General features: G+C 46.0%; 1 protein-coding gene across 3 annotated transcripts in view; it reads right to left on the reverse strand.

The window, feature by feature from the left end:
* Nucleotides 1-17,680, reverse strand: part of WWP2 (WW domain containing E3 ubiquitin protein ligase 2) — a 134,182-nt gene that overhangs the window by 70,939 nt on the left and 45,563 nt on the right. For all 3 annotated transcript variants that reach the window (XM_012660496.1, XM_012660498.1, XM_012660499.1), the window contains exons 5-6: nucleotides 7,029-7,166; nucleotides 5,236-5,332 (exon numbers count right to left, since the gene is read on the reverse strand). In XM_012660496.1, the coding sequence (XP_012515950.1) occupies nucleotides 5,236-5,332; nucleotides 7,029-7,166 (235 nt within the window). The remainder of the gene's footprint in view (nucleotides 1-5,235; nucleotides 5,333-7,028; nucleotides 7,167-17,680) is intronic.

The following is a 17,680-nucleotide window of genomic DNA, read 5'->3' on the forward strand; positions in this document are numbered from 1 at the left end:
CTCAGGTATTCTGTTATTGGAACACTAAATGGACGAAGACATGCTCTGATTTCATATAATAAGAATTAGCAAATCACAAAGGAACTCAAGACATCCTGGCTTTTCACTCTTCAGTCTGGAATTCCACAACCATTTCTAACCTACAGGTAACTGAACAGAGCTGCCCATACCAGCACGGAGCCCCTCTATGGAGTTCCTTTCCCCTCCACATACACCTCACTGGGTCTCCTTAGCTCCCTGAGCCAGGTCGCCCCTAAGACACTGTACTGAACCACTGGACAATGGAAAACAGTCCCTCTGCAAATTCCCATCCACTCTCCACATGCTGATTTCTGCTCTCTGAGCTTCTCACAGTTCTCTATTTCATAAAGATCTTTCATGTCATGAAGACTGAGCTCGCTGTGGAGGGTAGAGTGATGAACTGGGGTGTTTCTGGCACTCTTTGTGCGATGTGTGCACAGTTCCAGGCACACGCTAGATCTCCACAACTTGAACTGACGTCGGCAAGGTTCCCAAAGCCAGCCCTTACTCCAGAAAAATAAAAGAGACACTGAGGGCGGGCGCGGTGGTTCACGCCTGTAATCCTATCTCTCTGGGAGGCCGAGGTGGGTGGATCGCTCAAGGTCAGGAGTTCAAGACCAGCCTGAACAAGAGTGAGACCCCGTCTCTACTAAAAATAGAAAGAAATTATCTGGACAACTAAAAAAAAATATATAGAAAAGATTAGCCGGGCATGGTGGCGCATGCCTGTAGTCCCAGCTACTCGGGAGGCTGAGGGAAGAGGATGGCTTGAGCCCAGGAGTTTGAGGTTGCTGTGAACTAGGCTGACGCCATGGCACTCCAGCCAGGGCAACAGAGCCAGACAAAAAAAAAAAAAAAGAAAGAAACACTGAGCAATCCTTAAAGGGTGTGGTAGGCACTCCCAGTGCCAACTAGCACACACTCTCCCAGGGGCTTCATAATATCCCAGGCACGCTCCACTGCTACGGTGGAATAAGGAACACTGGCCAAGGACACGGTACAGGGTGGCACATTAACAGGCAGGATCCTGGGGTGCACCATGTACTTGTCCCCACTCCAATCAAATACCAACTAGTGTTAATCAGCCTTCAGGTCACCAAGATTAGTGCTATTCTCGTCCATTTTCAGGAGGTGACCAGCTATTATCTGGAACTCACTCTCCAAACTCCCAAAATAACTTCTCAGGCTTGAGATTTCTAAGTGATAGCAGTGCAGCCTAAGAAGCCAACGTGAGCATCAGTTTAGAATCACTGGCTACACCGCTGCATGTACAAACCGGGCAGAAGAAAAACAAGTGGCTATTACCAAGCATGCAGAAATCCTAAAGTCTGAAATCTGTCCGCCTCAAGACCAAACTATAATTTCACCAACCCAATACCATCGCTGGTCGGTTTCCTTAGGTTGGTAGATGACACTTTTTAATTTTTTTTACTATGAAATATACCACGTAAACAAAGAAATATATTAAATATATATTCAGTTTAAAGACGAATGATAAAATGAATAATCAGGACCTCATCCAGGCTAAGAAATAACATGACCAGTGCCTCAGAAACTTTCTCTGTACCCTTTCCCCATTATACCAGCTTCCTTCCCCGCAAAGATAACCATTTTCCTGAATTCAGGGTTAATTATTCCCATTCATTTTTTAATTGCTTTACTACCTGCAAAGCTATCCGTAAAACATGTATTGTTTAGTTTTGTATTTTTAACTTTCCATACCTGGCATCACCCTATATATTTTTTTCTGTGACCTGTTTCTCTTGCTCAACGTTATGTTTCTGAGATTCTACCATACTGATGTAACCATCCTTCACCCACTTTTACTACAGGGCAGTATTCCACTGTAGGAACTGCATACAACAGTTTCGATATTAACTCTTTTTTTAGTTAACCAGACCCACTGACTGCATACCAACACAGTCTGTCCGCAAACAAATTTATGTCATGTGAATTGCTGGTGGCAGTCCCATGCTGGCTTCCACGTGGCAGACCAGATGATAAAACAATCAGAGGTATTTCACCTGATGATTTACTTTTAAGAGAAGGCGAGACCGCACCAAGAAACAGAGGTCTGGGACCTGGCCTAGCAAGCAAATGGCAGCTCTGCAGGGTGAACGTGGGTAGCTGAACCCCTAAGATAAAACCCTTTCACGGTTCCAGTTCTACAGCTCTATAAAGCAGGGCCAAGGAGGAGAGGAAAGGGCTGCTTTGACATCACAGCTTTCACCTTCACGGGCACGTCAGAGCACCTTGGTCTGATCATGGTGAACAGCACCCAAGTCCAAGAAAAACCTACCCTTCAGACGGCAGAAGCTAAATATTTAGTCTGGGAGGCAGCAGGCAGAAGCCCAGCATTCTCTCTGCCCCCAGAAAGCTGGGACAGCAGAGGATTGCCCTCGAATCCTGAAGGATTCATTCATCACCTCCCAACTACGGTCCTTGATGTCACCGCACCACTGATGCCTCCCTTCTCGCGTTTGGGGAGGGAGAGATGGGGTGCACAATATAGTCTCCAGACACAAAGAAAATCCACTGCCACCCTCACTGAGCGCTCCTGGCACGCAAGGCCCTCAGGCTCACACACCTCATCTCAGTGGGTCCCCACAATGACCCCAAGAGGCAGGTGAAATCCTCATCTGACAACTGAAAAAACTGAGGCTCCGAGAGGTTTCTTGAATTGCCCAATATCACACAGCAAGTACAGGACAGGCCAGGATGCAATCTGCGTCTTCTGATTACAAAGCCCCGCACTCTCATCCCACAGACCACGGTCGTAAGTACAGGTGCACGGTGACCTTCATACACGCCACAGCAAAGGGGAAGAGGGTTCGTAAAAAGATACTGCCTTTGGGTGCTATGTTCAGAAGTGGTTCCTGCTGAACGGCAGCAGATTCCATGGGAATGCAGAGTAAATACTTAGATGGCAAAGACCTGTGAAAACTCAGAGGCCACGTGTGGTAAAATGTTGCAGCAGACAGCAGACCGGAGAGGGCTCCCAGAGCTTACGCCGTCTGGAAGGCACTTGGCCCACCAGTAACTAACGAGCACTGAATGTCTACCACGTGTGATGGGCCCGAATGTATCCGATTTTCTGTCGATATCTGGCTGCTATTTTTAATTTTTTTGTTTGTTTGTTTTTGAGACAGAGTCTCACTCTGTCACGCAGGCTAGAGTGCAGTGGTGTCATCATAGCTCACTATAGCCTCAAACTCCTGGGCACAAGCAATCCTCCTGGCTCAGCCTCCCAAGGAGCTGGGACTATAGACATGCACCACCATGCCCAGCTAATTTTTCTATTTTTAGTAGAGACGGGGTCTCGCTCTTGCTTAGTCTGGTCTTGAAACCCTGGTCTTAACTAATCTCCCACCTCAGCCTCACAGGGTGTTAGGATTACAGGTGTGAGCCACCATGCCCGGCCACGGCTGCTGTTTTAACAGCAAAGAATCCTCAATTAAAACAACAATAAACAAGTGTTATCAGTATCTATAAATTTGAAGGTTGGTCAACTAGAGAAATTCAGAGACCAATAACTAGGTCAAGAATTTAGGTTCAAACTTGTTAAGAGCTAGACTCTGCCTTTGAGCCCAAATTAAGTGACATCAGTGTGTCTGACACAAACTTTCCAGGTCAGCTAAGAGACCACAATGGCAGTGACTGGTGCCAAAGCTAAGAAGGTGTCACTCTCCGAAGAGTGAAATGTTCCAGTGTTCCTCACCCCATGCTGTTCCCACTGAGAGGTTCTGTCCCCTCCAGCTAGGGATGCTTATCGTTCCTCTGTGGACACAAGATTTGTCAGTTATATTGTTGGTCCTCACCCTGTGGGACCCGACTGTTTATCCCATCCAGCAAGTCACGGAAAACGTGACTGGTCTTCCGGGTATGAGGCAACACCTTTGCAGAGACTTGGAGAAAAGACAGCAGGGAAATGGCACCTCTGCTTCGAATGACGCCACGGAAAAAGATCCAAACATCCGCCCTCTCTTGCTCCAGCACCAGCCAGTCACCGCAACCTCAGAAACCCACAAAACTACCAAATCTGGAGAAGCTAAGAGCTGTCCTCAGGAGATCTTTCAAGATGCTGTGGGTATTGGCTGAAATCATACTCTGTTTGTCAAAGCATGATTCCCTACTCCCTTGGATCTGCTTGGGAAGATTTTTACTACCAGTTACTCACCTACACTCCACAGATAATAAAGATTTACAAACTACATTTACAGGATTCTTTTCCTTAAAATGTCTGGGCATTCTGTACATTGTAATAAACAACAAACACAGGTCCTGACCCCTCCCCCATCTCTCTAATACACGTAAAGCTATTCTCCTGCCTAGAAATTCAGTTGCCATGGAAATGAGTCTGCACCATTAGCATAGGTATAAGATGGGAATTTCAGTAAATAAAATTACATCAGGCCGGGCGCGGTGGCTCACGCCTGTAATCTTAGCTCTCTGGGAGGCTGAGGTGGGCGGATTGTTTGAGCTCAGGAGTTCGAAACCACCCTGAGCAAGAGCGAGACCCCGTCTCTACTAAAATTAGAAACCAATTAATTGGACAACTAAAAATATATAGAAAAAATTAGCCGGGCATGGTGGCGCATGCCTGTAGTCCCAGCTACTCGGGAGGCTGAGGCAGGAGGATTGCTTGAGCCCAGGAGTTTGAGGTTGCTGTGAGCTAGGATGACGCCACGGCACTCTAGCCCGCCAGGGCAACACAGTGAGCCTCTGTCTCAAAAAAAAAAATTACGTCAGTTGTGAGATGTATAACAAGTATAACATAACTCAGACTCTAAGCGTGGGAGGTCTTAACCAACGCTCCAGAGGGAACCACGGGCCATCCCCCAAAACAGAAACACACGGACAATGTCACATACAAAGAACCATTGCTCTAAGCGTTTCTATGTGTGTCCTGGAAGAACACTGTGGCCACAGCGCCTGACATACAAATAAGCAGTCAAATTCTCTGTGCAACAGTTCTACCTTTATCTCAATAATAACTCAGCCGGTCCGAATCCTTGTCAAGGAAGCTCTGACTGTTCTAAAGAATCCTGAGCTCTGTATTCCCCTCTTGGCCTCCTTAACATGTTAAATCGGTTATAAGATCCCCGGAAATTTCCAACAGTTTTTAACATCAATTGGGTCTCGCCATTTCCCGGTGTGATTTTAATAGATTTAAGCATCTTCCCAGCTCCTTCTCATCAATAAGCGGGTTCTTACCGGGATCTCCCACCAAAGCAGTTGGTGCTAGGGGGCTGGTGCCGGTTCTCCGGAGCTACCGCTGTCCCACCGGACTCCCTCGAAGGCGGCTGTGATCCTAGAAAGGGGATGAATCACAGAAAAAGACAGAAATGTTGAGAAGCTCACCCCTTGAGATTTGGCTACCAGGAACAGAACCCCCTGTGTGCATCAGAGTTCCCCACCGTGGTGGGATAGGAGTGGGGACATCTAGCAAGCTGCGGCGCCTAGCATGAGAAAGAACAGGGACATTCATGTGAGAGCTGACTGCACCACAGAACAGTGGGGTTCCGACCTGAGAAACAGCTTCTCTTCTCCAAGACATTTAAGAACATCCAAGGTGCTTACAAGCACACTGCCTTACACATGAAATGAACTTCACCCTCAAAAACGTGAGATGGAAGACAGATGCCAACCAGGCAAAGTGAGGGCAAGGAATGGGGGCCTTTCTCCACAGCACAACCAGAGAGCTTTTAACAAGCCAAATCAGATCATGACAGTCTTCTATAAAAATCCCTTCAATGGCTTTCTGTTTCTCAGCATGAGGTTCCAAATCCCTACCGAGGCCTCTGGCCTCCTCTCCGCCACTCTCCTTCTCCCCGTGACCTGCCCACGCCAGCTGCCTCCAATCCATCCCTTTACTCCACACCCCGTCTAACCACCTCAGACTCCAGGCCTCGGCTTCCTCAGAGAAACCTACCCTGATCCCCCAATTTAGATGAGAGCCCCCCAAAGTTCAGGAATCTCATACTACCTTATACTTTCATTCCTAGCTATGGAATTATTTGTGTTTACTCATTTGATGTCTAACTTTCCCTGCCCCCAGCCCCCACCAGGTAGATTAAAACCTTCAAGAAGTGGAGACCACGTGAATTTTGCCCACTGCCATCTGGCCGGCACCTGGTCTGAGACCTAGTCCATACCAGGCGTTCAATTACGTGTACATGTATTGAAGGAGTGAATGAGGCATGTTTTTCTCCACGCGCCAAAAGCGCCCAAGCACTGCTCAGTCCAACTGAAGGATTCCTCTGAGCAGTCAAGGCCCATCCGACCACCGAGATTCCACCCAAATGCCCCTGAATTCGAATTCGAATTTCACCCCCGTGAAGTTACAGAAAGCCTGTTTGGCACCTGGAAAGCACCATCATTACATCACATCTAACAAAACATTTAATGAGAAAAATTATAGAGAAACTCAACCCATTTCAGACCTTGGACTTCATGAAATAATATCCTACTAGATCCAAAGGTGACTAATTTCAGACTAGATCAAAAGAAACAAACACCGACGTTCAGGACAGAGCTAGGGGTGAGCTCCAATCTCCCTGCTTCTTTCTGTATTTTGCTAGTGTGTATCTCTAGAAGAATACACTGTCCCCTTCCCAATAAACGCACTCTCATAAAAAACACACTCAGCCTCCCCAGGAAGTTCAACTATATTAGAAAGGAAAACAAAATGGGCCAAAGTCACATTTGATAAAGACATTTTGTTTTCCAAAGTCCATGTGGGATAAAAAGATGTTTCTCTCTGTTGTCAAACCAAACAATAACACACTTATAAAGATGACATTTATTGCGGTCCTTGGTCAGAAAGCAGTCCTTGAAAAATCATGTCATGATTTTGATCCGAAATGCAAGGAAGAGTCAGGGCTAGCTATGGGCCAGGCTGAGCGGTACCCAAACCAAGATACCTGGGGAGAGATCCAGGCTCTCGGCACCTCCTGCCTGGCCCCGCCCCATCCCGGCACAGCCCTGAGGAGCAGGGCGGCACTCACCGTCTGTCACAGCACTGCCATTAGGCACACTTCCCAGATCAACAGTTGGCCCGTCCAGGAAAATTGTCAGCTCTCCGCCCGAGACAACACTGCCTTTGTTCTCCGTCTGCAGGTTCAGGGTCAGCTGCGTGTTCTCCACTGTTGGGCACAAAAGGCAACATGGATGGGACGAAAGCAAATGCAGCCCAGGTTAAGATTCTATAAATCCAGAAACTCCAATTTCGCCTACTCTGGCTCCCCTGAGAATGCTTTTCTGCATCTTCAAATTTCTCATGGCATGGAAAAGAGAGTGGGAAGGAATACGTCTCATGTTATCATTGTTGCACTAGACAGGTGAGAGAGCAGTACTCTTTTTTTTCCTAAACACTTTCTATCAGTAGGTCAGCTACGTAATTTCGACCTTACTGACTTATTTGTTTGCTTATACTTGCAGGAGTGTGAGAAAAGAGAGGGATATTGATGGCGTACAGAGGAGGAAATCAGTTGCAAGCGGCATCCTGCCACCCATAGCTACAGGTCAGAAAAGCCTGAGAAAATGCCAGCAAGAGCCATCTCTCTCTAGATGAGGGATGGCAAGCACTTACTCGTTTATTTGTGTTAAAATGTGTTTTTTAAATTTTCAATCCTGAAAATGTATTTTTCTAAATAAACGGAAAAATTTAAAAGAATACAAGTTCAATCCAGGCTGGCCAGCCCCATTAGTCACAGAAGGAGAGAGAGGTGAGAAGCAGCCCAGGGGCACCCACGCCCCACAGGCGAGTGGCAGGAAAACAGAACAAGCTGACACCAGGAGGGAGCACCAAACCCTAGGCAGGCTGGAAACTGCTGCCGTCACACGCCCGTGACCCCGCCACCGAGCTTGGCCACACCAAGTAGCTCCCGTTCGGTTAGGTATTCAGGCCGCACTGAATCCTTCAGTTCTCGTCAGTGCAGTCCAGTCAGGGGCCACGGCCTCCCGCGTTTAATAATCACCGAGAGAGCTGGCGTTTTAAGAGGATTTCTACAGGGTCTGTAGTTCCTCCACGCCACCCCCCACCTTAAAAAGCCAGGCCAGGGAAGCACCGCATATTCGAACCTCCCCCGTCACCTAACCACCCACCCATTCACCCACTCCACCATGTTGTTTTTTTTGGTTTTTTTTTTTTTGTTTTTTTTTTTTTTGTTTTTTTTTTGAGACAGAGTCTCACTCTGTTGCCCTGGCTAGAATGAGTGCCGTGGCGTCAGCCTAGCTCACAGCAACCTCAAACTCCTGGGCTCAAGTTATCCTCCTGCCTCAGCCTCCTGAGTAGCTGGGACTACAGGCATGCGCCACCATGCCCAGCTAATTTTTTCTATATATTTTTAGTTGGCCGATTGATTTCTTTCTATTTTTAGTAGAGACGGGGTCTCGCTCTTGCTCAGGCTGGTTTCGAACTCCTGAGCTCAAACAATTCGCCTGCCTCGGCCTCCCAGAGAGCTAGGATTACAGGCGTGAGGCACCGCGCCCAGCCCACCATGTCGTTTTATTTCTTAGTTGCTGATATAGTTTTTATAAGCTATCTTCCCTGTTTTCTAGAATAAGGCAGGGTATGTAGAATTAAGTGTCCCCATAAGCACTAAGGTAAATCTGGCACTTTCTAGAGATAACCGACCTTCTCCCCCCGAAAAAGCCGGTTCCAAATCTAAGAAACAGACATAGCCCTTCAAGAACTTAGCAGAAAAGACTGCATCAATTTAAGGATCTATTATAATAAGGTAGAAATCAGTTACCCTCCAGGTCCAAGCCCTCTTTAGCATTCCGCCTTCCCTGCCATGGAGGTCCCCAAATCCTTTCTGGGTCTGCTGTTATTTTCAGTTTGCTTCAATGAGGATCTTGGTAAGCTCAAAGTTCCATAAAATTGTAGTTTCCAGCGGAAACTAGTTCCTTCAAAAGCCAAGGAGTGTGGGAAGGAACTGAGGCCTTTCAATCGCCAGCACCACTTGCCATCCATGGGACCAGCCACCCTGGAAGGGGATCTTCCAGCCCCGGCTGAGCTTTCAGATGATTGCAGCCCAGTTTCTTGACTGCAACCTCATGGGAGATCCCAGGCCAGACTGCCCAGCTAAGCTACTCCCAAATTCTGACCCACTGAAACTCTGAAGTAAGAAATATTTATATATTTCTTTTAAAAGTCAAGGAGTGTCTCCCTCCTCCATTATGCTGAGATCCAGTGGCAATACGGTGCAGGGGGTTAATAGGGCAGGTGTGGTCAGGCACTCTGGGTTCAAATCTCAGTTCTACTACCTAAGAGCTGTGCAGCACAAAGACAATTACTCAACCTGGGTGTTGGTCTCCCTACCTGCAAAACAGGGGTAATCATAGCACCTTTTCCAGAGGAGCCTTGTAAACAATTAAACAGCACCTAGTAAGCTCCTAATAAGCTATCATTTTTATTATCTCCCTGTTAACTTTCCTGATTTTAGACTGAAGAGTCCTGATTTCTCTTGGTCTAACTTCTCATTCATTTTATAGTTACTCTTTTCTTGACCTTCCTGAGACTTTTTTGGGTTGTAGTAACAAACTCCACAAAATTCTCCAAGATAAGCCACTAACCATCACAAAGATGAACTCTCTTCTCATCTTGTTTCTAGGATGCCACCTAAAGATGCCCAGCCTTTCAGACTGAGTACAACACCGTGGGAAGTGTGCTGGAGGAAGAGCATTCCAGAAAGCCCCCTTGATTCCTTTCTTGATACCTCAAAGGCCATGATTTTATAAGTGGAGTATGGGTATGTTTTTCCATCCCTCCTGGACGGATGATAATGTTCAATAGGAAGGAGGAGGAACCGAAGGCCTCTTGCTGCAGATTTCGATCTCCGTGACAGTCATGTTGCTGTGGTCCTCGGGCAGAAGCCAGGGGCATAACCAGAATTTTCCTCTCCATTGTCTCATCTCAAGGATCCTACTTAGCTCTTCTAGTTTATCCACTAATCATCTTGAGCAGAATCATGACATACTTGTAGGCTCAGAAGTGACCTTATAGCCCTTTGAGACACATTTTACCTTCAAAAAGAGCCAGTGAGGGGAGGGGGGTTCTTTTTTCTTTAAACTAAACTTTTGTGAACATAACCCTCCACTGCTCTCTTTGAGGCCTCTGACTGCTACCATCACAGCCAAGTGACCGGATTTAGGGTCATTGAGAGCAAGAAAATCTGATGCCACATGTTTCCTGATGTAATGGAGTACAAAATGTCACTTTTAAAGTCTCTTGCTGGCTGGGCGCGTGGTGGCTCACGCCTATAATCCTAGCACTCTGGGAGGCTGAGGCAGGAAGATCACTTGAGGTCGGGAATTCAAGACCAGCCTGAGCAAGAGCGAGACCCCATCTCTACTAAAAATAGAAAAAAATTAGCTGGGTGGTGGTGTGTGCCTGTAGTCCCAGCTACTTGGGGGCTGAGGCAGGAAGATCACTTGAGCCCAGGAGTTTGAGGTTACGGTGAGCTATGATAATGCCACTGCACTCTAGCCTGCACAACAGAGTGAGACTCTATCTCAAAAAGATAAATAAATAAACAAAGTCCTCTTGCTAAAAGCATTTAACCTGAATCTAATCAAGCTTCTAACCTACTTCCCAGTTCACATGAAGGGAGGGGACAGAGAAACAGATAAAATGATACCATGAGGAAGCAATCAGACAAAGTCAGAATGTGGGACATCTATATTGTAACTGGGGTGGGGAATGGGGCAGGAGAGAGACTCTTCTAGATTTAAAGAAACATAAGCACAAAATGCCATGCATGAATTTTGACTAAACCTTGCTTTGAAAAAAAATATTCTTAGGACAATTGGAGAAATTTGCATGCGGATTGGATATTAGTTGATGCTTGAAATTATTGTTAATGTTCTTAGGTTTAATAATGCTACTACGGTTATGTATAAGGATGTTCTTATTCTTGGGAGATGCAAGAGTAGATTATGATGATATCTGTACTTCTTCTGGAGTGGTTTTATAGGAGAATAGGCTGAAGTCTTTAAGAGTAAAGTGTCACGATATCTGCAGTTTACCTTCCAATGGTTTCAGGAAAAAAAGGCACCCAGCCACACACTCACGCAGATAGGTAAAACAAAAGCAGAAAAATGTTAACAAGTGCCGGATCTAGGTGGAGAGCGTTTGGGTATTCATTGTATCGCTCGTTTAGTTCTTCTGTATGTTTGTAAATTTCATAATAAAAAGTTGGAAAAAGGTTCTTTTTTTTAATTGGCAAAGCTATTAAAAAAAATTAAACCTCTGAGAACAGAACACCCCATTGTTCTCTTTTAAAAAAAAAAAAAACACCTGAGCCAGGGCAGCCCTACAATGCATAATGGAACTAAAGAAATCATTAGCTAATTGAGTGACAGACTTGAGCATACAGGGGAGACTGAAAGGCCTAAGTGTGGCTGGAAAACATACACTGGAATCTTAGCTATAAATAGCAGCCACAGCCACCTCACCTCTGGGGCCCTCTGGTTTCACTACAGCCACGCTGACGACTCTACAAAGGCCCTTTCTCTTCCAGCATGTCTTCCTACTGCCTTTTGAGGCATTGCTCAAAAATCAAGAAACCCGTAAAAAAGTGGGTGTAGTGAGTCAATTTCTATAACTAGAATCCGATTTAGCACGGGATGCTCTCTAACTCCTCTGACCTCATCGGGCCCTGCTCTATCTGCACTCATGCAGCTCACGTCTGTGCTTTGAAAGCACCTACGATTCTAGTTACTGTGATTCTGCAGGCAAAAGACAGACAAAAATCTGTGGCCCTGGGATGTTTGTCTTCTAGTTGGGAGAAAAAGACAATATGCAATTAAACAAAACAGAAAAGGCATTGCATCATCTGTTAGGAGGTGGCAAGTGCAGCAGGAAAAGATGAAACGAGGAAGGGGGATGAATTTGGGGTGGTGAGGAAAGTGTCCCTGGGAAGGTGACAATTGAGCAAAGACTTAAAAGAAGGCTGGGGAAGCCATGTGGATATCTGGAGGAAGAACATTCCAGGCAGAGAGTGATGCAAGCCCAGAGGCACTGGGTGGGCAGCACATGCCTAGCATGTCTGGAGGACGGCGGGGGGTGGTGCCGGTGTGGCTGGGCAGGAGGGAGGGAAGAGGGGCGCACAGGGTGAGGGCAGAAGGTAACCGGAGACCCCAAGCGAGGCCGTGGAGTCCCTACAAGGTCCTTGGCATTGACTCTGCGTGAGATGGGCACCATTAGAGGGGAGGAAGGAAGCGGCCTGACTCCCACTGTAGCACAACCACTCTGGCTGCAGGAGGAATAAGGGCTGAAGTAGGAGGTAGGAGGTAGGAGGTCACTTCAACAGTCCAGACAAGAGCAGATAGTGGCTTGGGCCAAGGCAATGGCAGTGTCTTCCAGGAACGCAGCGTCTAAGAAGACTCCTCCCTGGCCTCCTCCCAAGCACAGGTTAGGAAAGACCCCCGACTCCCACCGAGCGCATCAGCCAGACCCCACAGGCCCACCGATCTCTTAGAATCAAAGTTTTGGGCAAATCATATGCAGGGGCTGCAAAAGGTGCCCATTTAGAGCACGGCTGGAGGAAGCCAGATTCAATTAGGACCAAATGGAACATATATAATGAAAATATTCCGCTGGCAAGAGACTTAAGTTCCATGGAGACAGCCAAAGGCCTGAGCTCATGCTAACTTCAGCAATCGGCAAATAGACTTCTGTGGTTATAGGACTGCGCCCTTCTGTTCTAAGTACCAACTGGTTACCGATACCTTATAATCCTACTTTACAGAGGTCGACAGGCAGCGGTAAGGCTGGGTATGAGAATCTAGGGGAAAAGAACCCAGCAAATCTCAAGGACTGTGCCAGGAGAGCCCTTTGAAAGCCAGCACATCCAGAGAGACAGCCAGACACGAGAGACCTCCAATGGAAATGCACACCACCACGCCAGAGAGGGAAAAAAAGAACCCGGGTCAGTTCCAGCCTCTAGACCTGCCCGCCAGTTTACAGGAAACACAGAGGGACAGACGGACACACTGAACCATGCTTCAGGGAGACACAAGGCGGAATACAAAATGTGGGGAGCTGTACAGGACACGCTGTCCAGTTTCTTCAACACCATACTGCAAGGGGCAACAAGAGGAAGGAAAACCTCTGGGTTAATAGAGACTTGATCGATCTTGTTTGTGGTTCCTGGCTCAAACCAATAGGAAAAGATAAAAACAAAAGTTTATAAGACGAAGGGGGAAATGTTAAAACTGACTAGATAGTTGATGATATTCGATAGTTACCATTAAATTTTTTAGGTTTGAAACTGGCATGACGGTTATGGTTTTCGAGAGTCCTCATCTTTTAAAGATGCATACTGAAATATTTGTGGATGAAATACGTCTGGGATTTATGTAAAATTAATCCAGTGGGGCTGGGCAGGCAGTTCGATGAGACGGGAACGGCCCTTCATGGACAGCCACTGAGCTGGGTGATGACACTTACGGGTTCATCGACTATTCTTTCCACTTCTGTGTGTGCTTCACATTTCCAGTAATAGTTTTCCCCGCCTCAAGCCAGCATACCTAAGGCACAAACGGTGACTGCAAACTAACTAAAATACTTACAAGAATTCAACACGACAAATACAGTTTGAAATACAAAAAGGTAGAAAATATACAGCCAAGCCGTTTGGGGAATAACTCCTAACTCTTCTGTTTCCTCCCTTCAAAGCCTGATGTGCAAGTGGCTTCAGGTTAATAATTTCCTATTGAGAAGAGTTAGTATGTGCAACAAGGATGAGTAATAGTTTTCTAAGAGTTACTTTTTCCCTTTCTTGACCTGGACTTTTTCATATGTTGTTTGCATATCGTACTAATAAACACAGATAAATAGGGCATCAGAAGTTGCCTTCTTTATGCCAACAAAAGAAAAAACTGCCAAACCATGCTACCATAATGCAATCCTGTTACGAAATCCAGAACTCTTGCCTGGACGGTTTCACAGCAGTATATCAAAGAACTTTCTAGCTTGGCGTCTTTTATCATCGCTGTCCCTCCCCGCTCCCACACCACCACAACATATGTGTATGTAAACACATCTTTCAAAGGAAAAATCATGTTCTGTTTTCTTTTTCTTCCTAATTCAGAATACAAATGTAAGGATTTACCTGAAAATTTGAGAAAAATGAAACGTGACACAAAAGTAGGATACTTTTAAGGGAGACCAAGTACTCTAGGATTAAGAGTCTCCAAAACCCAATGAAGACGTGATTGATTTGGCCTTAACAGAGCAGCTCGGTGGAACAAACTCTTCTTCCTGCCTCCCTCTGCCCTCAATCCCATAGGCCCATCAAAAGAGAGTGAAAATAAGCACTGGCTTCATTAACAGGTCCGTCCGTGTTCACTCTACACAGAACTGCAAAAACACTGGTGTACAGAGGAACGGAACCAGAGGAAATTCCAGAAGGGCAGAGAGTAAACAGTCTCCTTTCCATTCCCCGGTTCCCTGTAACTCAGACGTGCGCAGGCTGGAGTCCACTCAGGTTTAAAGAGAATGCGCTTTCACGTTCCCTTTGCTGGAGAGGAAGCCAGGGGCTTCCAGGATTTTCTGTTACGATGTGTCTTCAGCTTCCAACTCTAGCCAGAGCCTAAGAAGAAAAAGTCTTTTCTACTAAGCTAGGATCAGGTTGTAAACACTGGAATTCTTGTTGGGGTACCAATGTTGACTCTGCTCACCCCACCTCCCCTCAGCCCCCAACACTCACACCTTGGCGGGGTCTTCCCAGAACACGGTGTGTAAGAGAGTCTACCCTTTACTATCTATACATTAAACTTTTGTTTTGCTATGGGTTACATTAACTCTTCTAGAGAAAATACCTTCATTTTACAAAGCCAGTTTATAAATTTTTCTTTTTTTCTCCTTCTTGTTCATTTATTCAAGAAACATTTACTGGGCACCCACTATCTACCAGATATGCTAGAAGCTAGGTTATAACAGAGAATGGAAACAGACATAGCCCCTGCATTTAGGAACCTTACAATCAGTGGGAGAAGGGGAAGGAACTAAATAATCTCACAAAGAAATGTAAAGTTGCAACTGTGAAAAAACATTTCATGCAAGCAAAATACAGACCCATGAGCAGCCAGACACTTGGCCTGGTCAGGGCAACAGGAGAAGTTCCTAAGGAACTGACAACTCAACCTGAAGTTTCAAGCAGACAGCTAGCAGCTTACAGGGTGGGGCACAGAGGAAGACCGGTCCAGGAAGGGGGAGTGTCATGTGCAAAGGCCCTGTGGCACAGTGAGCTGAATGCATTCAGGAAAGTGAGCAGAGATGAATGGAGCTAGAATGGAATGTCATCTGAATGGGGCTAGGGGAGAGCCAGGTGGTGGCCGGATCTTGCAGTGCCTCATCGGCCAGCTGTGTTAAAGAGTTTTTCTCTATGCTAAGAGCAAGAGCATGGTATTTAAGGGTTTTTAATCAAGGTGTGACAAGATCAGCTTGGTGGTTTCAAAAATCATTCTGTCTGCAGTGTGGAAAACAAGCTGGAGGGAAGTGAGGGCAGATACAGGCAGAGCAGACAAGAGGCCACAGAGGAAAAATGTTGGTGACTGGGAAAGGACTAGGGTAGGAGAAGTGGAAATGAAATAAGCGGGAAGACTTGCAAAGGTAAAAACCAAGAGAACCTGAAAACGTTAGAAAAGGGGGTGGGCAAGAGGGCTGGAGGTATCAAAGGTGGTTCCTGGGTTTGTTTGTTTTGTTTTATTTTTTATTTATTTATTTATTTTTTATTCATTCATTTATTTATTTATTTGGCAGAGTTTCTCTCTGTTGCCCAGGCTAGAGTGCCGTGGTATCAGCCTAGCTCACAGCAACCTCAAACTCCTAGGCTCGAGCGAGCCTCTTGCCTCAGCCTCCTGAGTAGCTGGGACTACAGGCACACGCCACCACACTGGGCTAATTTTTTGTTTCTACTTTTAGTTGGTCGGCTAATTTTTTCTACTTTTAGTAGAGACAGGGTCTTGTTCTTGCCCAGGCTGGTCTCTACTCCTGCCCTCAAGCAATCCTCCCGCCTCAGCCTCCCAGAATGCTACGATTACAGACGTCAGCCACCATGCCCGGCCTCCTGGGTTTCTACTAATAACTCACTTAACTGGACACATGGAGGATCTCTACACATTGAAATATAGAATACTAGGATAGGACCAAGTCTGGGAAAGAGGGGATGAGTTCAGATTTGGACATGCTGAGGTGCTTCCAATAGATCCACAAAGAATACCAAGAGAGTCATCAGACACGTGGGGATGGAGCTCTAGGCTTGCGATTCAAATCTGTGGCTCACCTGCACGCGGTGGTCACGGTCAGAAAGGAGGCACAGGTGAGGATGAGATCATGGAAGAAGAGCCTGGAATAGTAGGAAACTCTCACTTTCAACAGTCAAATAAATGAAGATGACCTTGCGAGGAGATGGAGGACAACCAGAGAGAGAGGTAGGAGGAAGATCAGGAAGGACAGGCAGGAAAGGTGGGCTGTCAGCTTGGGTGGGGAGTCTGCCCTTAGACAGGAGGAGGAAGAGGGACAATAAGAAAGGGGAGGGTGGATTAGGCACCCGCACCCTTGTTTCGGTACATGACAGATTTGCCTATCATGCCCATCCTTATTTCTCGCAATTCGGGGTCCCAGGGTTGCACAGCCGAAGCCCACGCAGCTACACATTTTTCTTTACTACAAAACGCGGTGCACAGGCACACACGCCTCAGCGCTGGTTATGCGTCTCAGTCGTCCCCGCAAGAAGGTACTTACTGTACAAGGAGTCTCTCCGACTGACAGAGAAGCTCCCTTAAAACGAGATACAAAGGCTTTGTCTGTCTGGGTAAATCTGTTTGGCAAGCCATAGCATATTTTAAATTTTTAAAAGAGATTTAGGGGAAATAAATACAGATCTGGGAAAGTGAAGTCTTTAGAATAAATTGTCAGTTCACATCAGCTCCCGCTGCCTTGTCATTAGAGCTCCTCGTCCCCAAGGGGAGGGAAAGCCCTCACCACGCCATCCATCTCCATCCCTGGACCCAGCCCAGCTCCAACAGATCATCCATTCTCTGTGCCCGCAGGGAACCACAGCCACCACACCACCCCGCCCTGCTGCCCACTGTCAAAGCCATGTTTATAAACACCTTTCACCGAACAAACCTCCTTTGAAAGGTTCTGTAGAAACCCTCCTAGAAAATTATTTTTCTGGTTAGAATTCTGCTTTTAAAAAATTCCCCTTTGAAAAACTGTTTTTTTAAGTAATTACAGTTGCAGAAGAGGAAAATCTTATGCTCCAATTAAGATGTGGATTAATGATTATAAAGAGTGTACAACATAGAAAATTATTCATACTACAATGTTAAGTTTTAAAAAATGACATTATAGTATGCATCCTATTATTAAAACCCTGTATAAATAAGTATATAAAGGGGCCAAGAAATAATTGAACCAGGGAAAAATGATGTTGTGTCTGAAGAGCAAGATTATGAGATAAAAGTTTTCTTTTTTCAATTTCCATTAATTGCATAGGGGATATATCTTTTTCATAATTTCCATATCGAGTTAGACACATACAGGAAAGTGTTGACAAGTGAAATGACATGATGTCTAAGATTTTCTTGCAAATACTCCCCCAAAAGCTGAGGGCTAAAGATGAAGGACAACCGGACACATGCC

Source organism: Propithecus coquereli, unplaced genomic scaffold, assembly GCF_000956105.1.
Source record: "Propithecus coquereli isolate 6110/MARCELLA unplaced genomic scaffold, Pcoq_1.0 Scaffold67, whole genome shotgun sequence".
Classification (NCBI taxonomy): Eukaryota; Metazoa; Chordata; class Mammalia; order Primates; family Indriidae; genus Propithecus; species Propithecus coquereli.